Source organism: Ascaphus truei, chromosome 1, assembly GCF_040206685.1.
Source record: "Ascaphus truei isolate aAscTru1 chromosome 1, aAscTru1.hap1, whole genome shotgun sequence".
Classification (NCBI taxonomy): Eukaryota; Metazoa; Chordata; class Amphibia; order Anura; family Ascaphidae; genus Ascaphus; species Ascaphus truei.
The window spans coordinates 469864099-469886007 of NC_134483.1; the positions used below are offsets into that span (position 1 = coordinate 469864099).

General features: G+C 40.3%; 1 protein-coding gene across 2 annotated transcripts in view; it reads right to left on the reverse strand.

The window, feature by feature from the left end:
* Positions 1 to 21909, reverse strand: part of ATP10D (ATPase phospholipid transporting 10D (putative)) — a 127985-nt gene that overhangs the window by 3251 nt on the left and 102825 nt on the right. For both annotated transcript variants that reach the window (XM_075566971.1, XM_075566980.1), the window contains 7 exons: positions 20942 to 21242; positions 20121 to 20197; positions 15390 to 15515; positions 14742 to 14942; positions 13381 to 13461; positions 7784 to 7888; positions 1566 to 1753 (listed from right to left, as the gene is read on the reverse strand). In XM_075566971.1, the coding sequence (XP_075423086.1) occupies positions 1566 to 1753; positions 7784 to 7888; positions 13381 to 13461; positions 14742 to 14942; positions 15390 to 15515; positions 20121 to 20197; positions 20942 to 21242 (1079 nt within the window). The remainder of the gene's footprint in view (positions 1 to 1565; positions 1754 to 7783; positions 7889 to 13380; positions 13462 to 14741; positions 14943 to 15389; positions 15516 to 20120; positions 20198 to 20941; positions 21243 to 21909) is intronic.

The window sequence follows — 21909 nt, forward strand, 5'->3', positions numbered from 1 at the left end:
CCTGGGTTTGAGAAGCAAGGACACACACACGATATTTATAATCACATTATTTGATTGATTTCACATAATTTCAGCATTTTATTCTAGTCACAGGGGCCACACTATATGTCACTTCATATGATTAAGCTGAAAATAGAAATTAGATTTTCACTACACACCAATGTTATTATTCCCACACTTGTGGTGGGAGTGTCAGTCTTAGAACCATGTGTGTGTTCAAGCAGACGAATAGGGAGGAAACAGAGGAGTACTTGGGAGGTTTCATTCAGACTGATAAAAAGAACCCCCTTCAATAGTATTCCTGATCAAAATCAGGTCTTTGGTTTTGGTCTCTTAGTAATTACTGCAAAGATGGGCTAAATGAGAAAATGGCCAGGTGCTGCTTTCAGGGGCCCATACTGTACATTATTCAATTGACTTGCTCTCTCGATCTTGGGTGGAAAATAAAGAAGCATGCCAGCTGCCTGGCCTACAACTTATTATTTGAATAAGGTTACAAATAAAACAGCTGCCAAATAAGCTTGATTTAAAAAACAAACAAACAAACAAACAAAAACAATACAACCATGAGACTTTATGTGCGGGGAGGATGGGAAGGACATGGTGCAAGAACCATGTGTTATGAAACGCCAAAACTCTAAGAAAAGCATTGGCACAGGTTGATGACCAAAAGCAGAAGAAATGATGCATCTGCAGCAAGTAAACTCTGTTAAAAAGGAGGTGAGAGAACAGAATATTCTTCTAATCTGAGCACCGCACATTGAATTGATGTCCATGTTCCTTGTATATTGACAGGTTTTCAGTTTTAAACGTGAACGGCAAATCATGTGTACATTTTACTATAGTGGACAGCTGCACTGGGGACATTAATGTTAGATAGAGGTCAAATCGTACATGGTTTGTTTTAAAGACTTGAAATCTGGAAAAAGACGCAAAGCTTTGGTGGCTGGGGGATGCTTTGTGTTTTTAGATTTATCCCAGAAGTATATGCAATGGTTTGAAAAGGTAATGTTGAGGTTTTTGCCGTCTACAGAGAGTAGGGTTTTTAAAAAACATTTTATGAATATATTTTACTATAAAAAAAAATCTGTAATTATACAAGTGTTCTTGTGGATAATAAAAAAAAAATCTATACTGGACTACATTTTTTGGAGGGGGTCATCTCTATACGGGGGTGATGTACAATTCTCGGTCTAGGACTTTTGGTCACAGCCATTTCACCAAGACTAAATAACCGCCGGTGCGGCTCCGCAACTCACCACGCTGCTGGCACACTCTGCCGTTGATCGCTATGCCACTAAGGTAAGTCCCTAACCTTAACACATACCCTAAAACCCTCTAATGCTAACCCCTAAAACTAACGCTACCCCCTACCCTAAACACCATAACCCCTTACCCCAACCACAAACTCCTAAGAGCTACCTTTTAGCAGAAGCGGGCGGCGAGTCAGTCTGCGGCTGAAGGCCAGCGGTCATTTGGCCGCAGAGAAATGGCCACGGCTAAATGTCCAATGCCGTAAAATTCTTATTAAAGATAACGTTTCATTAAGGACTGCAGCGACGTACCTGGGCAGAAGTGCAATAATCGAAGCAATTACACACACAAGGTAAAACCTGGGATCTGTCACATGCTTTTGCATTATCCAGTATGGGTTAGCCGGTGGGTTGCATTTAATACATGCTGCTCCAATTGCCAGTGTAAATACAAAGTATGCACCCGTGCTAACAATCATCACGGTCCAGTGAATCCATGTCTGAAATATAGAAACCAAGATCCGTAACCAGCTTGTGTTGAGCAATACACGTGAATATATCTGGACTGTTCATGGCTAAAAGGAGGAAAACATTAAATCATGCTGCATCACACAAACTCATCTAGAAAAGAAGCACAGCAGGGACCCACCTCAGTGTAGTACATTGATTAGAACTCGCAGAAGTGTGTATAAGAAACGCACTCACAGTTTTAATTATTAAAACAGCTTAATCAGAGATGGCCCATTCTCTTGAGCGAGATGTTTTTCCCTTGTGAGGACCCGTAGCCTGTACACAACCAGGAAGCTGCGGCCCTACTGGAGCGACTACCTCTAGCACCGCTAGTTACTCTGCAAACACACAGACGGACGCGGGGCAGAACAGGCGGTAAGGCATACAGCACCCAAAGAGGAGCACGTGCTCTCTCAGATAAGCCGTTTTAAGATTTTACAATTGTGAGTGCGACTCTTGCACACATATTTTGGTGAGTTAGATAGAATACACTTACTCAGGGCCTGCTGGGAATTTTGCAGGGCTGTGATTGGGGCTTTTGCGGGGCCTCTTACCTTGTCCGGCATGGCATCTCCTCATCGTCATGACGCCACAGCGCCATGTACTCATGGCAACACTGCATCGCGTGGTCAGGACAATGCAGCGTCATGCGATGTTGCGTTTTCATGGCAATGCAACATCATATGACGTCGCGGCGCCATGATAACAGGACGCTGTATGAAGAAATGCCACCGGACTAGATAAGAGACACTTAGAGGCCCAGCACTCTCATTCAGCAATCAGTTTTATTGTTGTGGGGAAGAGCACTGGTCCTCTGTAAGAGCGGGGATTGGTGCAGTGGCAAGCCGAATCTGCATCTACTGCACTATGTGGTGGATATGTGTTGTGCTTCTTTTCTAGGTGCGAAGTTACTTGGAGAAATTAGGATTTTTCTCAAAAGAAGCTGCACCGACCTCCTCAACACACCAAAACAGCACCTGATTTTCCTACTGCTCAAAAAACATTGCCAAACGACAGAGCATAGGGACAACAAATACCACCAACATTACTAATACTTGATTACCAATAGTGGTTTCTGCCTGGACTATACAGTGTGTTTTTTCCTGTTATACATATCTCTTTGCTCGATGGCATTTTATTATTGATATAGTTTTTATTTGTTTCTATATATTCAAACATTGTGGACAGTGCATCTATGGGACTTATAGAGTAAGCCCAGTACTTATTTAAGTGCATACCTCTTAACCGTCTCTACTCATTCCCTTAAAACCTGCAATTACATAGTACATCTTACCTTATTCTATTTTTATACTAGTATCCTGTGTATTCAATTATCTGGAGGCATACTGAGCGCTGTTTGGTTCTTGCCACTAAATAAATTATAGATAAAGAAAGAGAGACACCAGTAGAATTTGCAGACTGTGAAAGCTTCTCCATCACGAATTCATAGACAAGGAATCAGCCCAATGGAATCAAGCATGAAATGGACTATATCCTAGATAACAAGAGACTCGTGATTGAAGACAGTCATTTAATCATTTGACACAAGGAGTGATCACTGATCGGTTCGCTGCAAATAACATCTGAATGCAAAGATGGAAAGAAAAAAAACGGATTAAAAAAAAAAAAAAAAACAACATCAAGAAAATCAGAGCATTTGAACTGGAGCTGAAAAATCGCTTCAGCTTGCTCAAAATGAACGGGGACACCAACAATTATGAAAAACTTCTGAAAATTGTAGTTGAAGAACAAACTGAGCTATACCAAGCACCAAATCCGGTGCTCTACAGAACTCCTCTATCCATAAAATTCTTCTAATGAAATCAGGAGTTATGTATACACATGGCAAAAGTCCATATGAATGTGGTCTCCGTGTGCTTTAATGTGAACAAGTCCCGTATGCCTTGTGAGGAAGGGGTGCCTGAAGTCACGTGTGACCGCGACCTGATGCGTCCCATGTCACGCTCTGGCTATAAACTCAATATTCACAATGACCGCGACAACTGGCTAACAATAAAGCACAATAATGTTAAAAACTGAAACACTCACGTTACTGCTGGACAATCTCCTGCTGTGCGTGCTCCTGGGCGGAGGTAAGTATGCTGTTGCACCGCTAGTTCAAAAGGAGGTACTGGGACGTAATGACCAAAAGTTTTATTGAAAGTTAAACATAACTATAGTACTGGTACAAACAACCTGACGTGTTTCACACGCAGGGTGCTTTATCAAAAAAAAAAAAAAAAACTCTTTCATAAAGCACCCGGCCGTGTGAAACACGCAAGAGTGTTTGTTCCAGTACTATAGTTATGTTTAACTTTCAATAAAACTTTTTTACTAGGAGGTCCCAGTACCTCCTTTTGAACTAGTGGTGCACTGGCATACTATTGAAAATTGTAGTTGAAAGAGAAAAAAACTGGCGGAATACAACTAAAAAAAAACAGATGAAAAAAACAGATGGGAAAATATCTGATGTGTCAAAGCAATTATCGAGCAGACAAGAAATGAAGCAATCCCAAAATACAAGAATTGAATATGCAGCGCTGTGCAATATGATCCTCAAACGTACTGTATAACGGAAGATGTAAGAGAATGTACCATAACTGTGATATGGTGAAGACTAATCGAAGATAACAAAAGTTTAGCGACAAAGCAGCAACTTCTGATTGGGAGGAGCCAAATCGTTGCACTTTAACAAGAGGAAGCAACAATAAAAGGCTGTACATGCATCAAAGAGTTGAGGACTTTTACGAGTAGATAAACACAGGGCATAATCCAGCAGAGGACGAGCAAGATGAAACCACCAATGGATGTAGCTCCAGAAGTGGCAAAAGCAAGAAAACACATGAAGAATGGGAAGGCTACTGGGGAAGATAGAATTACAACTGAGATATTGAAAAAAGCTGGGGAAGAAAGAAAATCCTTGCAAAAAAACCTCTACTTGCCGCTTGAAAAAAAAAAAGAGGAAAATTCAAGAACAGACCAATGCCATAGTTTTCCTCATGCACCAGAAAGGAGACAAAAGACTTCAAGAATTACAGACCAAATTAGTCTATTTCCAATCACTTACAAGAAACGCATGAATCGGCTGCAACAGACTCTGGACTTCATCTAGCCTAGAGAAGTACGTTTTTGCAGTGGATACAACACAATGGACCACAGCCAAGTCATACAAGCAGCGATTTCACCAAGTACGGAATACGATCCACCACTTGGCTTAGAATCAAATGCTTTTTCGTGATCTCCAAATCCCGTCTACACCACAGCGGTTCTAACGCATGAAGACAAAAGTTGTGCTACATCTGTATGCTGCTTTGTGTTGGCAGTGCCGTGTTCATGTTGCCGCACCGAAGGATAAACACCTCGGGGGTCCAATTCAGAAGCATGGACACCCTGCAGCTCCATCACGGCAGATAGAGAGAAGGGCCACAGTGAAAAAAGACAGCTCAAAGTTTTGCACACTTTTTCATCAGGGTAGAGAGAAGGGAGGGGGGGTTGGGAGGGGTGAGAGATGAAGACAAGGGATGACTGATATTAAATCACACTTGTTGACTGGGGACACACTCACATTAAAAATTCTCAAAGCTTGATTTGATGTCTCCTCCTCTTTTTGTAGTTGGTGTCTTGAACAGATGTCTTCTCTTCTATGTGCAGTTAGATGGATTGAGGCCGAGGAAATGCCTCCTAATATCTTCCTTAGTAAAAGAATAAAAGGGAAAAAATAGTGCAATACAGTTTATTTACGAATAAAAACTAGAGATTTAAAACTTACAAGCGACCGATCAATTTGAGCATAGGAAGGAGATGCCGCCAGGCTCCACAGCTTGTCCCTTTCTGGGCTGTGGTGTCCCGTCTCGGCTGGTTCCCGCTTGGCAGATGTATGCTGTCTGTGGCTTGGGTTGCAGGTGGCCGCAGTGCGGATGTCCAGAGCCCGTGCACAGGCTATGTCCTCCTCCTCCGGCCGCCTATCTTCTCCGTGCAGACAATTCCAGGCTTCCCTGCTCCGCTGTGCATGCGCAGACGGTGAGACGCTGGGCCAGGGAAATCAGAACTCCTCGCTATGGTGGCTTGTAGAGACCAAAAAACGTCAGACTGAGGAAGCATTGGCGAAACGCGTCTGACGTTTTTTGGTCTCTACAAGCCACCATAGCGAGGAGTTCTGATTTCCCTGGCCCAGCGTCTCACCGTCTGCGCATGCGCATGCACAGCGGAGCAGGGAAGCCTGGAATTGTCTGCACGGAGAAGATAGGCGGCCGGAGGAGGAGGACATAGCCTGTGCACGGGCTCTGGACATCCGCACTGCGGCCACCTGCAACCCAAGCCACAGACAGCATACATCTGCCAAGCGGGAACCAGCCGAGACGGGACACCACAGCCCAGAAAGGGACAAGCTGTGGAGCCTGGCGGCATCTCCTTCCTATGCTCAAATTGATCGGTCGCTTGTAAGTTTTAAATCTCTAGTTTTTATTCGTAAATAAACTGTATTGCACTATTTTTTCCCTTTTATTCTTTTACTAAGGAAGATATTAGGAGGCATTTCCTCGGCCTCAATCCATCTAACTGCACATAGAAGAGAAGACATCTGTTCAAGACACCAACTACAAAAAGAGGAGGAGACATCAAATCAAGCTTTGAGAATTTTTAATGTGAGTGTGTCCCCAGTCAACAAGTGTGATTTAATATCAGTCATCCCTTGTCTTCATCTCTCACCCCTCCCAACCCCCCCCTCCCTTCTCTCTACCCTGATGAAAAAGTGTGCAAAACTTTGAGCTGTCTTTTTTCACTGTGGCCCTTCTCTCTCTCCTTTGCCTTGCATATAATACACGCCGTGGAGCCGCAAGCAGAGTGACGCGCCCGAGGACATTTCACCCTTTTTTCTACTTAAATCCACACAGAGGTTGGTGAATAACCTCTGAAAGACTCAGGCAGCGAAATCACTCTGTGGAAAGGACTGGAACCACAAATTGAACAGTAGGCAAAATTCTTTTATTGGCGCAAACTTTCCCCCTTTTTTCCCTACCATCACGGCAGATGCTGTCCCCCGCAGACTTTTGCTTGCTCGACCTCGGCACCGGGGACAGTAAGTTTTGCTACATGTGTACATTGATACTATAAAGAACATTTACGAAAATGTCACATCAACTATTAGATTAAATGAAGATGCAAGCAAAATAAGCATCAGGAAAGGAACACAGCAGGGAGACACTGTGCCACCAAAGCTTGTCACAGCAACACTAACAATTGTTCAAGATATTGGATTGGGAAGAAAAAGGAATCAAAAGATTGTGATCCTAGGTGACAGTGAATTCTTGTCACCTAAGATTTGCAGATGACTGATATTTTTGCCACAAGTCCGGAGGACCTCAATTTTTGCAGATTCACATGCTTCAAAGGCAGTAACACTAGTATTGCTTGTACTACCCTTTCTCTACAATTAAATCTGCCCTCATATGATCAAATGTGATTCATCTGAGGATGAATAAACAGATTGCACAATTGCTCCATCATCACATTTTCCCTCATATTATACATATAGATATGAATTTAAAGAAATAATGAACTTGTGTCATGCTAAAATGCCAACTCTCAGTACCCCCAATTGTGAAGTGAATTTTATTCCCAAGAAGAAAAACACAGAATTTGTTCACAGCAAAAGGTTACTTTACATTTGTTGTACATAAAGAGAGTTAAATGAGTTAAAAGACAAGAATGGAAGGCGAAAGGGGATGAAAGCAATTTAGCTAGCTTAAATAAAACCCCCATGGCATTAAAATCAGTTTTGTGTCTCCTTCACCCTTGACATGAAAGCTACAGCGATGAATAATAATCTTGGCTAGAAAGATCATTCAAGTTGCTTCAACACAAACATAATGACCTGCATTTTCAGCCTAGGAAGACAAAACTTCCCAACAACAGGTGGTTACCCAAAGTTGTTTCAACATTAGACAGCCCCAAGGCAATATTAATCTCGGAGCTATTCCACAGACCTCACATTTCACTTTGTGTGTATTGTACGTACTTACCATGCTTTTAGTTTCAATTATAAGGTGCAGCAAAACCACAAACAGGGCTGAGGTTATTAAGAAGTTTCCAAAGGAATAGATGTCCACATCAGAGCCAAGATAAGTCTATAAAGGAACACAACGTATGAATCTGAAGAGCAGAACTGGCAACATTGTATGAGCAAATAAAACAACGGGCATAAATGAAGCATTAAGCAATAAGCATTGAAGAAAATTCTAAAATAATTTGCGGTCATTACATTTTAAAGCATTAACCGGTGGTTTACAAAAATAAATAAATCTCATTTAATTAATGCATTTGCTTTAGAAGCTCGGTTTCACATTTGTAAGTACTTGGCAGCACACCTTAAAAACACAAAATAAAATATGTTATTTAAACCATCACCAACGTTTCCGCACTGCAATCAGGCCGCTCTCGGCACTCCACCCATGTCCGCAACCAACTTAAACAAATTCTGTTTATCAAGTGAAAACGTGACAACAGATATCAATGTGGGCTCTCAGCTACTGTACTATGGCTGCAGTGGGTCAGAATGGGACCCAATATTAACTTCAAACCAGTGCGCAAACCCACTGCAGTTACAGCAACCCAATAGTCACAGCAAATTAATGCTTATTACAGCATTGAAGGTGCAGACTTAAAATTTACAAAGTAAATGTACAGTATATGAAATGAAAATAAAGTGAAAAAACAAGATGACTAAAAAAAGTAGCTATAATTAATCACGGATAATCCTAAAACCAATATACAGTAGAGGCAACGTTCATTCTAACATTTGCCGTAAACTAGCCGGGTTACATTCTGGGTATGTGCTGGGTATGTGCTGGGTATGTGCTGGGTATGTTCTGGGCTAGTTTGAGGCACGTTTAAGGCATTTCTGCATTCACTAACGACCCATAGGATTAACACAGCAGGGATCCCTGGCAGTCCAATTCAGTTTGAATGGGACTGCCAGGGACCCCCGCTGTTAATCTGATGGGCCATTAATCAATATAGAAATGCTGGGGCTAGTTTAAGGAAAGTTTAAGGCATGTATTCAGAATGTACCTGGGTGTTTCCTGGGTTTTTTGGGGAATTGCCACTGGTTTTTGTTAGAATAAGAGTTGCCTCTACTGTATAAAGTCCAAAACAAAAATGTGACTAAAATCTCTCCTCATATTCCATAATATGAGTGTATAAGTAAAGCACATGTACACAAAAACTCTATATAAATTGATGAAAACAGTGCCTTTAAAAACTGCTCACCAGTAATCAATAGAAGGATAATTTACACATTCATTTCACATATAAAACAAAATGAACTAATGACAGTCATGTGTTTAATGTGCCGAGACTAGGTGAGTTATAGTTTGGAACATAATTCCTGTGTGTTTATCCTGAAAAAGTTTAAAGTAGGTTTTACGGTCCTTAACTCTGCACCTCAAGTATCCCTCATCTTTGTCTCCCTTTATATTGGTCCCACAGAGATACAGCAGGTACACATGCCATGAAACGGAGAACTATGACTGGGGTACACAATTCGATTTATTTAAATACTAGCTGATAGACCCGGCGTTGCCCGGAATGTGAATGGATAAAATAAAAAATAATGTTGTCCTTCTTTTTTTGATATTACCTTAGGGAGAAGGGGCTTTGTGAGAATAATTATCTACTTAATGAATATATCTAGAACATGTGCTTAGACAGTTTGCATAACAATTGATGTTACATTTCTTCCCTGTGTATGGATGACAAACAATTTGCCTTAATCTGCGAGTTGCATGTTCCACAATTCCTACATGGATAACAAAATGTATTTGTGGAGAAGGGGGTCAGTAACATTCTTATACTTAACCGGATCATCGTGTATCAACAGATCAAGTTTTTATTCCGCTTATAGATCATTGATTTTTGGTAGGAATTTTATGGTCGCTTTCCATAATGTGCCATAGCTGTTTAACAGACTGCCCAATCTTCTCTGATCCAATGTTAGAAGTGTGAATTAAGGGAATGCTATTGACCTTTTTCTTGGGTAACCAATTTTGTAATCTAGTTTTTGCAAGAGCTTTGTCAAGGACCACAAATGAGTAACCTCTTTCCCTAAAATCTTCTGTACATGCATGTTCGTTTCACCTTGCAATCCACTGGATAACTGCAAATCCTGATGACCCTAGTGAATTGCGAGATAGGTAAACCTTCAAATAGTCTAACAGGATAAAAGCTATTAGCTCTAAGCATTGTATTTCTATCTGTAGGTTTCATATACAGGTTAGTGCGAATATGCCCAATTTCCAGTTTTACATTGACAGCTAAGAAATTAATTTCCTTATTACCAACTTCAGGGTTGAAGATACCTTAAATGGTATGGATTTTGGATTTGTCCAGAAGACAACATTGAGTTGTAGGTGGCAATTGATTTAGCAATGACGGGGCACCAAGATGTAACTTAGATTGCAATTGGTTAGGCCCACATTGATTGTTTAGCCCTCGTTTGAGGAGCTCCTGTACAATCTCTTCTTCAAACACTGGGTTAAATTGAAATGCATGAGTAGTGACAGGTTACTGATATAGGTGTGCGCTCAGTCAGGGCTTCCAGATTAAGGTCCCGTTAACGTCTTAATAGTAAGGCAGTATCACACCCACAAAGTAATCATTGAATTGTTTTTTTTTTAGCAATGGCAGAATGATCATACAAAATAAAATTTTTGATAATGGAAGGTTCTTGGTGGCTACAGAGCTCAAGAGCATTATTGATGACTGTCCAGAATTTTGAAGGATTTGATGTGTTTTGATGAGAAATCAAAATACTCTTGACTATTCTTAAGTCTACTTTGTCTTGTGCATGTACAATATTCCACAGGGCTCTATAATTTGAGATCTTGCAGAGAGCCGATCAATTTGTATCTATTTAAACAAGGCATCTCTAAAGCAGTAAAGCTCAATATGATTGGATGTAACCCAGGGAGGATGGGTCCAACGAACTGACTAGGCGCAGTGGAGTATGGATATCACAGGTTTTTAAGAACTCTAAGGCCGTGATTATACCAGAAATCGCCAGCGACACCGCGCAGCTTCAAAACAAAGAGGAGAGAGAGAGAAAGAGAGAAAGAGAGAAAGAGAGAAAGAGATACAGACAGACTACGATGACGTCAACCGGAACGCTTTGCAGTTCCTGGTATAATTGAGGCCTAACTGGAAATAGTCGAGTGTGGAATCAGGGTCTGTAGCAAATTGATTCCGAACCAAGGGCAGTTGGTATGGGCAGTAAGCAATAGTTGAAGAGTAACATTTCTAAAGTGAAAAGAACTTTAAGGCTAGATTTTAATAGTTTGATTTTAAGTGCACAATACACTATTGTATGACTACTGAAAAGGTCAGCTGAGATACAACAGCTTTGGATTCTACTGGGACAGGAAGTTAAGATCCAATCAGTGAGTGGCTACAGGATTTGGTCAAGTACTGTAGGTTTAGAAAGGAGTTGGGTTAAATTTTGAGATTTTAATTGATCACAGATTGTTGCTTTTAGGATCAAACCAATCGAGGTTAAAGTGACCACTATTTCTATTAAAGCAGCAATCTAAGCAATATTCTACATATTTTTTGTTTTTTTTATCAATCCTGTAGTATTATATAATATTTACTACCTTTTTTTATTTTAAAATTCAACTCTTAATGCCATTTTTAATGAGTTTCACTATACTGACCAGCTTTTGATTTCTATAGCAGATTTAACACTTCCCCAGCAGTGCAAGATCTTTGCAACACTTTCCTGTTTGTGATCATTTGTTGCCAATATTCCTAGCAGTTTGAGCTGTAAACTGTAATAATAGATCATGTTACTTTAGTAATATAAGAATATATTGTAGCTGTTGTGTTACACTGACGTTAGGATTGAAACTGAAAGGCAGCCATATGGTGAACACTGAGAAAACGGGATTTTGCTGATCAATCACAGGATAATTAAAATTGACTGGCAGTTTAGGTAATTTGTTTTCAATAAAAGGTAAATCAAAGGCTGCATATCTTAAAACACTGTGTTTTTTTTAGTTTTTGTTTTTTAAATAAAGCTGCTTGAATTGCCAAGAAAATTTGACATCACATAAGGATTGCAGTGGTGCCTTGGGGGAGGGGCGATAGATGCCAACATTAACAACAGTCTTAGAAAAAGGAAGGTAAATCTTGACAAAATGTTCAAATGAGGGTGTGCTACAAGGGTTATTTAGCAACTTAAATGTTAAGGAATCAACAGTATGAAACACTGCTCACTTTGACCGATCCTTCCTTAAAGCTGCAGATCAAGCAATATCCTACATGTGTTTTTTGTTTAATAAATCAGTTCTGTACTATGAGAAAATATTTGTAGATTATTTTTAAACTCTGAATTACATTTTTAATGTATTAAAATGTAACAAGCAGTTTTTGTTTCTATAGTAACCATTTAAAAAGTCACAAATACTGACTCAATACTCCTCTGAACCCCCGAGCCAAATCTTAACTGATTGATCACAGGAGAATGGATCGATTAGATATTTGACCAAATTACTTATTGTGTGGATTGTATTGATGCACATATTAAAGGGAGGGGGAAAATAAAAAAACGACACTGCTTTAAGCTTGAGTAACCTTGAATAGAAATAGATGAACCCAGAATTTTGGGATTGGGCTAGGTCCCCCACTGCAGCCGGTGGCGTGCGCGCTCCCCATAAGCCCCTTACCTCCTCCCTAGCAGTCCCCGGTGACTCCTCGCTTCCTGGCTCACTGCGTACTGTGACGCCTCAGCCTGCAGGGGCTACAACAGGATTGTATTCCTGTGCAACGACGCGGTCACATGGTGCGGCAGGGAGCCAATCAGAGACTGGATCCGATGCAGTTTTTTTTGTAAACCATCACCCCCAAACAAACGAGCTTTGTTACAAGAAACACACAGATTATCTGGACATACTTTCTCTTTGTGCTATTTGCCGCCAGTCTCCCGGTCCATATGGCACCTGCATCTTATAGTGGGATTTTTATTTATGAGAGCACAGTATGTCAAATGTTTCGTTAACAGTAAAATGTACCATATCCCTTCAGTATTTGCGTACATTGGCCCCGCCCCACTCGTCATGGTCGTGCCCCCCACACATAAATAAAGCTCCCTACAGACCGCGGTGAAGTGCCGGGCACGGGCCACCAGGACGCAAGGCGGGCGTGCCGGTGCATGTAGTGGGGCCTTAGCCATGTTTCAGTAAGTACTACGGCTTTTGGTTTATACAAAATTAGGAAGAGGCAAATTAATTCTGTGTTAATGCTTTTAACACAATATAGCATTACCAGATTTTGAAATTTAAACAAAACTGCAAAAACAATACAAAACCTAAAAAAATACTACATACTATGTAATTTATCTATTTGTGTCTAATTTTAATAGGACAGAAATAATACCCACTGGATATAAAACAGCTGTTTCACAAATTGACCATTTTTGAAAGTGAAGAAAACCATAATAATCAAAGCAGAAAACGTATACGACCAACACACTTGCATCACGAGACATAAAACGGTTAGTTTTTGTGCACAAAAACTAAGGATGTGAAACCAAAATAAAGAAACGGCCTCAAAACACAAACATACTTACAAAGTATGGGATGAAGAAGCATGCCAAGCTTTGATAAAAAGCATCTGCAATGGTAAACCAGAAAGTTGATGGCCGGTACGCCTACAGAAATAAAAGCATAGGTCATTGCAACACAGTAGTTGTCTGTGCCATAAAAGCTTATACACGGACAAATCTAAATTAAAAATATAGGCTGGACAGGAATTGGGGAAGGTACTACAGTATATTATTCGTTACCGAAGCATAAAGATTGTTATTGGGGACAAGACTAAATTGCATACAGTACATTTAGTTTCTGTTGTAGCGAGTACTTTTTTTGGAATCACCATAGTCCCTGAGCTATAAGTCCAGGTAGTTACTGTAGTGTTCACACTTGTTCTATTAGCAGTAACAGTGTCGCACTAGTCTAATATTTGCTCAACAGACTAAAGCTCCACACTTCACTTTAAAGCTGTAGCACATCAATGATTGTCCGACCTCTAATTCCAGTCAGCAAACTACATTAAAATGAGATTTCAAGTGTCTCGTCGATACGTCTGGCAACTCTGGTTATGCTTTGCGCAGATAGACAACCGACTAAACCTGACTGGAAGCTAGTGTCATATAACTGCTCATACAGCTCAATGCTTGTTCATACAGCTTTGCTAAATGCTCCTTTAGGCACGATACATTGAAATAAAAAGTAAGAATAGCTTCATTATGAAACGATTACATAGCAGCAGTGGCTAGTTCGTTTCTTTTGATCACCATATTGCACCCCTCTAGAATATTAGTGGGTGAGTGTAACAAACACTTAATTGAACATTGCTGCTTGGGCTACACAAGAAACGATTCTCCTGCTCTCGAATATTTGTGACAATAATAACAATAAAAATAAAAAAAACAGGTATTACAATTTTTTTTTCGGGAATTAGTCACTTCTGACCAAAACTAAAACTAAAGCACATAAAAATGTTAATTAATATAAAAGCCTACATTTGTCATCTGTAGCTGTACATTAAGCGACAGAAGACACACAAATCTAAACACTTAATGGCTTGAGATTCTTGGCTTACCCGTGCTCTGCAATGCAATGCGACTCCTTGTGCAGTGACGGAGAAAAGCAATGCACTGCCTGACCGTCACAGACTTTCCTACAATATATTCTTGGTATATTTAGCCAAGATGCATTATTGCTGGAGCATATCCAACGTCATAAAGTGTAAGAAGTTAAACATTTGTCCAAGGGCTAAAAAAGGTTGAAATTCTTATGAAAGATTTAGTTGTTTATCTGAAACTAAGCTAAGAGCTTGCACAATAAAAAGGGTTTCGACTATTCATGACATTGTCAAAACACTAATTTTTCAACAAATCGTTTACCGTAATGGTAGCTCGAGTCTTACCTCTGATGTCTGCCCAGACTTGTATAACTCGGGCAGCTGTGTGAGGGTGTCCGCAGAAACATCCTTGTCAAGAACACCATATATTATAGGTGGCAAAGAAGTGAAGAGAAGGTTAAACAAAATCAACATCCAAAAGTCTGTCATTGATGTTCCAGAGAAACCACAGAAGAACTGGTACCAGAACAAAAGGTTCACGAACATCTGAAGGGGGGAAAAAAAAAAAATTATATATATATTTTTGAAACTATCATTGATTGTCGTATGCTAATCATCCCTTTCATGGGCAATTTTTTTGCATCGGGATGATCTCAATGTGAGCGCTTACTCTCCAGGAGGTTTCCTGCACAGTAGATGTGTAGTATTCACATGTATACACAGCTGTGAAGGCCAAATTCCTTAAATTAAAATGTGGTATGGGGGTGAGGGGGGGCAGAAGGCTGTAGTTTCTTCCAGATACCAGTTATTGTTCTGATTTGTTTGCCAGCCCTAGTAGGCAAAGTTCATCGTTTTGCAAATAAATAAGTCACCATCATTTACTCTGATCTTTAACCCCACTGCTTAACGGAGGCATGTGGTTAAAACTCAGATCTATACCCATTACCTCTCTGCAATTAAGAATTCGTTTTTTTACACTTGTACGGTACATACCACATTCTTGTAGAAAAAGTAAAGAATCATATTGGAAAGTCTAGTGTAACACCAGTGGCCATGGACGAGAAGCAACTTCCTTAGATGTTTAAATTGCGACACTGCAAAATCACTTGACATAACCGCCTGTCAGAGAAGAAAAAAAAAAAGTGTTACAATATGGATTATTTCCATCTTCCATCTATCTAGGTTTGCACAATGTAACACATTGAAAAGAAGGAAAATATGCTCAATTTGTAAGATTATAAATGTCAACACTTTTTGCGTAGTGAAAATAATTCAGAGGGGATAAGATGGAATTGCGTAAGCACCCGTGGCTATGCAAATTGTGTCCAAAGTCAATTTTCCCAAACGGAAGTTATGATAAAATTTACGGAAATTGCCTAACTAGTGCAGAAAGTTTAAGAAAACAAAAATATTTCAACAGTGCACCAGTTATGGCTTAATTTGTGCTGCAGAAAATTTGAAATTGTCCAAAACTGGGCAGCAGTGTTTAAAACCAGCTCTGCTACATCAGTGTACTTGAACAGAATTTGGTATATTTATAAACCACTTTTTGCCAGGTAAAAAAAAAAAAAAAAAAACTATATTTACAAATACTGGTCTCTAAACTAGGAAAAGGTGTTTAACAGCATGTCACATAGGGGCCTTAAAAGCAGAGTGTTGAGGGAACATAACTTTGATCTCATCATTCTGCGTACCACATTTCATTCCAGGCCATTTCTATGACAGTTCGCACAATACAAAGTAAGATTCTAATGTGAATCAACAAGAGGCTCCAATGGGCCGATAATATAAAAATGCACAAGCCTCCAATTGCACCATGATGGGTCGAAAACATTCCTTCAAGTAAATGGGAGTTCTGACCAAATGACAGATTTGGAGAGTAAAGAATCAGCCCTTACATTTACTTACTCATAACATATGTTACCAGTAAAAATACATTGAGGAGTTACTCCTCGTTTAAGTATTTCCTGGGTACAAAACAACTTGACAACATTGCACACAGGTATAAAGTCTTAAAGGATTTGTTTCTGTATCCAAAGACTAGGTATGAGCTGGCGTCCTCTTGTAGCTCCAGCATGTTAATTGCAGCAGCAGCAGCAGAAGTTAGAATAGTTATTGTGCACAGAAAGAGGTTGTGATAGATTCAACCCAGTCAAGGTTAATTTACAATTACCAAAATAAATAAAATGGCTTTAAAACAAAACAAACAAAAAAAAATCACAGCAAATCTACGTTAAATACATATAGTGACCTCTTGTGGTCACAATATTCAACGGATTGTGTCGAAGTACAATATCCACTAAAACCATGTTAATTTGTGGCACGTAAAATGGTCTAAAAAGGAAGACAGAATATCTCAAATTCCCACAGCCAACCCTAATGCATAACATGCATACCCAAAACCTTATTTATTTCCTTTTATATGATGAAGAACATACTACCGTCCTCAAGGGCCACCAACAGGTCAGATCTTCAGGATATCCCTGCTTCAGCACAGGCGACACAATCAGTTGACTGAGCCACTGACTGAGTCGCCTGTGCTGAAGCAGGGATATTTCTGCAGATCTGACCTGTGCGTGGCCCTTGGAGGACTAGAGTTGCCCATCCCGGAGAGTCAAGTTTGATCGTATAAACCCACAGTGGTGCTTTTTAGGCAATGATGTCGCCATGTTAAATACTATTGCTGGTGTAGCATAAATAAAATTTAAGAAATGTAAAGATTCAATTTTCTCTCTAGGCCCCCTATATACCAACTCTGAGACGTTAAGGAAAGCTTTGATCGTTACCACAAAGCAGGGAAATATTTTTCTTCTCAATAGGTATATACGGTACCAGGTGCATTAGAATCAAAGATGCTGCATTATTAAAGTAATGCAAATAATGAATAGCTTATAAACCCACAAACTACTTCTTTGACAAAGTCCTGAAATGCATTGATGAGCTATGTTTAAAGCCCGAGTAGCAGACAAGTTTACGATGATGAAGATATACAACATCTTTCAAGGTCACCAGCATTTCCTGCATCTCAACATTTATGCCACTGTGCCATGCACACATTTTTTTTCCCCCAATCATGTTGGAAGTCACCAATTAGGCTATGCAGGTTTGTCACATTAAGAGCTTGTACCTACACTGTTAAATATTGGAATGTCACTTTCTGCGCCTCGTGTGAATGTTGACATGAGAATGCATTAGCACCTTATTACTGTTATGGTTAAATAGTCCATTACATAGAACTGAAATTTGAATGCATTTTCCTCTTTCTAAAGGCGCAGTACTATTTCATTACATGGAGATGGTTTGGACAAGGTTCCCCAGGAGCATAGGTGATCTAGGTAACTGCTGGTTAGTCTGGTATGCCGAAAATACCACCCACTACATTGGGGAAATAAAGTGAATTACACTTGGGGTGAAGGAGTAGCTTAGTGCCTTAGAAGCATGCTCTAATTGTGACCTCTGGCAAGTCACTATATATTGGTGCATTAGGCACAGACAGATTGTAAGCTCTTTGGGGTAGGAACTCATTGGCCAAGATCCACTGAGCTCTGTTATCGTGGCATTATTGAGCTTTGAAAATGCACGTTGGAGGCATAACGCAACATTAGCTCAGGTTAACAACATGTTAATAGACGTCAGTCCTGTTTTCGACCGGAAAGGGCATTGTGTTAACTGGAACGGGAATTACATGCGAGAGAGGCTTTCCCCCTAACAATAACAACAGAGATAACACCAGGACTTAACGTTGTGCTAGTTAAGTCTCACCAAAAGGGTGGAGTTACACCTATACAACGCCTGAAATATAGGTTTTGCAAGAGAGAAGAAAAGGGAGCGTAGAGAGTTCTATTTCTGTAAAGTACCAGGGCCCAGATCCACAGAGCTCCTTTAAGAGTTGACATGACGTGAACGTCCAGTTATGGCTTAACGCACATCTTCAAAGCTCAATAACGTTAGGTTAAGTCCCGTTTTGGGCTGGAAAGTATAACTGATGCTATGGCCAGCTTGATGGCGGTGCCATCGCACTGAGACCAGCAGTTAGAGAGGTACCACGCTCTTCCCCATAACCATAAAGCAGATTGTCGGGAGAGCGCGCGGGGCCTCTGCAACAGTATCTTACCTGTCCGGCAGCATCACCTTCAGCGTACCATATCATGGCGTCGCAACATCCCATGGCATCGCGTTGCCATGACAATGTGCCGTAACATCACGTGACGCAGCAACGTTTGAGGAAATACTGTGCCGGACCAGGTGAAAGGCCCCACGAAAGCCCCTCTACTGAGCCCCGCAAAACAACAAGCCAGCCCCCAGTGACTGCAAAAGCCAAGGCCAAGCCAGACCCCCAAAAAAGGCACCTTTCCCAACACAGTCCATTCAAAAAGGTCAGTTGAAGTCAACACGTGTATTTAACGAGATGTTAGTAAAGTCCTACGCAAGGGTGGCGTTTCTCACACCCAGACCTGGAAATATGGGTTTTGCTGGAGAGGGAGAGAATCCTATTTTGTAAAGTAGCCTACCAAGTATAGGACACGTGGAGAGATACTGTACCTGTGGGCAAAACTAAACACACCTGAGAAAAATGCCAATTGGAATATACTTTGCATATCCAAATTGGCATATATCCCAGTTAACGTAGGTGTGTCTAGTTTTGTTTAAAAGTGCGTCATTCTGTTGCACAAAGGAGTGTTTATGGAGGTATTAAAGTCACACGGTACTCAAGCAAAATAGCTCAAAAGTCCTATCTCGCGAAACTTAATGACATTTAGTCTATGCTAACGAGAGACAACTGCAATTATGAGCCCTGAGTTAACAGACCTTTGAAAATCTGGTCCATTGTATCTGCAAAGCGTTATGTACAGTGCTGTATACATTGTCACTAGGAGATGGGCATCCCTGAGAAACATGCTATTGTCAGTCGATTTCCCAGGCGTGCCCATTTTTTGTGTACAAGTCTCTCTCCACGTGTTGTTTGAAGGTGTGTTTGAGAGGCTATACATAGCATTTGGGACTAATAATAATCCCTTTCCTCCCTGCAGAATTACATACAATTGCACAAATTATATTTGCCCTTATCTAATTGTCACCAACTAATAAACAATGTTACTATTTTTACCTACTTTAGATATGCCCACTCTGCATGCTAAGTGGGTTATACCTATTTTTCCCCAATACCACAGAAATAGAACACTATTCAGACTCATTAAAACACCGCATACAAAAAAAAAGTTTAAAAGCATGAACAAAAAAGTAAATTTGGGAAGCAATTTGTAATAAAATGCCTTTTTTAGGAAATGGACTTATTCATGTACACTTGTTTAGCATAGGTTTAATTAAAGTGGAGTTCCATCTCTTAAATTATGCGCCACCACTAAAGATTTTCTCTCCGGAGAATATCCCAATATCGAGAGGCCAAGAAAAAAAAATCCACACCTTTTGATTAGATCATTGGTTCTTAAAGCCTTTGTTTAATCCGGGAAGAAAGGTTTGGGAACCACAGATATAGATGACGTACATCAAGACAGTATACTTTTAGGGACAGTGATTGCTTTTCTCTGATCACACAGATGTGCTGGTCAAAGGGATTCAAGGAATATTTTGCAAAGGGATTAAAAGAAAAAGGAATCTTGAAGGTAATTGGGCAGAGAAAACGCACAACTTCTTATATACACATTTTCTAAGCATGTATACCATTTATTTCCAAGATTTGTACGTTTAAAATAATAACTGTACCTGCAAGCCCTCTTGGCCTGATATGCCCACACCGATGTCAGCAACTTGAATCATACTCACATCATTAGCACCATCACCTTGCAACAATAAAACAAGAATGTTAAGTAGAGTGGTGTTTTTGGTACATTATGTACGTTTGGGTGCTGTGGCCTATGTGAATAATATCAGGGGCCATATATCCAGGGCCACTAACCAGAGAATTATGCAATTGAAGATATTGCTGAAAAGGTTTGGAAAGTATTGCTAGTATACAGATGGGCCACGATTCACCTGCACTTTACTTGGAGCGGGTGGACCGTGGTCCAAGTGCAGCTGTTATTGTGGCGCAGGGTGAATTTCCCGTCAGGATTAACACAGCGAGAGCCCCTGCTTCTGAATGGAATTCCTGCTGCATTAATCCTACCAGGCCGCACCAGCCTGGAAGAGCTGCACACAGAGCAGCGGCCCCCCTCTCTGCACAGCTCTTACAGGCTATCACGCCGTTTTTATTTTTAGTACAGGGGATTGAAGCTGGGTATGGGGACCTCCCATCCTCCCTCCAGAAGAAGTTCTACCTGTAATGCATTACTCAATAATTCGCTTGTAAGATCTTATGTTTCGCTAACCTCTGTTAAATATACAGTCATCTATAATGACAAATACATGGCGGATTGACAAGTCTATCCAGTTATTATAATTAAACGGTTTATACAGCTACACCCAATATTACCTAAAAACCTGATAGAGAATAAAAAAACAGATAGGAGCTATTTTAACATTTTAATTGTGCCAAAATCAAATGCAAATATTTAAGCTTAAGAAAACGTAATAATTGGAGTTACCGATGGCCAAGGTCATCACTTGCAGATTATGTCGGACGAGTTTAACCACTTTGCTTTTTTGTAGAGGTGTTGCCCTGCAGCAAATGACAGCTCTGCACCTCCCGGTGAGCGAGAGGAATTTACTCTGCAGACTTTCCTGCAGTGCATACTCAAGAGTCTTCCCATCAATTACCAAGCCGAACTGCAACTCTGTGACTTCCGAAGAGGCACATGGAAACAGGTTTCCTTTTCTTGCATCATTTTTGGAAACGCAGCTTTCGATTTCATCAATTATGCGGTTCATCAAAACTTCACACGTTGCCTTAAAAAGAAAAACACGGAATAGAGACCAGTCTAAAAAAAAAAAAAAAAAAAACCCACAACAGGCGCCAACCTCGAAGTACGACATTAGGGTTGACTCTGGGTCATTGCCATCTAAGGATATGGGTTAAGAAATACCAAGTGGTTATTGGGTATGAAATGCAACGTTTTTTTCTTGTTTTTTTAAAGGAGCCATCCCTCCTTGGACGAACGTTTCATACAGGCAGATTTGTTTAAGAGGTTCAATCAGGGGAATGGAACGATGCCTTTAAAAAAATATTATTATTTTTTTTTTTAACCCAAAATCAATTATTTTTAAAGTTTGTCTGGAAACACAGAGTAAAGACCTAGAAGGGGTGTGATTACCTCGGCTACTCCCTTTCTCTGATGTCAATGTGTCAAATAAAGCCATTCAGGGCTAAAGGCCCCTCCAACCCTCATGTTTATCGTCTCTGTTAAAGAACATTTGGGTAAAGAAAATACTTGATTGCCGAAAACACTCCCCCACATTTACAAGTCCCCAAGAAATTAAATTGGTAAATAAAGCAGTAATCTTCCCAACCTGCCCCCCTCCCCCCTTCATTTCTTCCCCCGCATCCCACAGTATGGAACCAGCGGATACCTGTAGATGAACCGCATTGATTTCAACGGTGGGGACCCACCAGTTA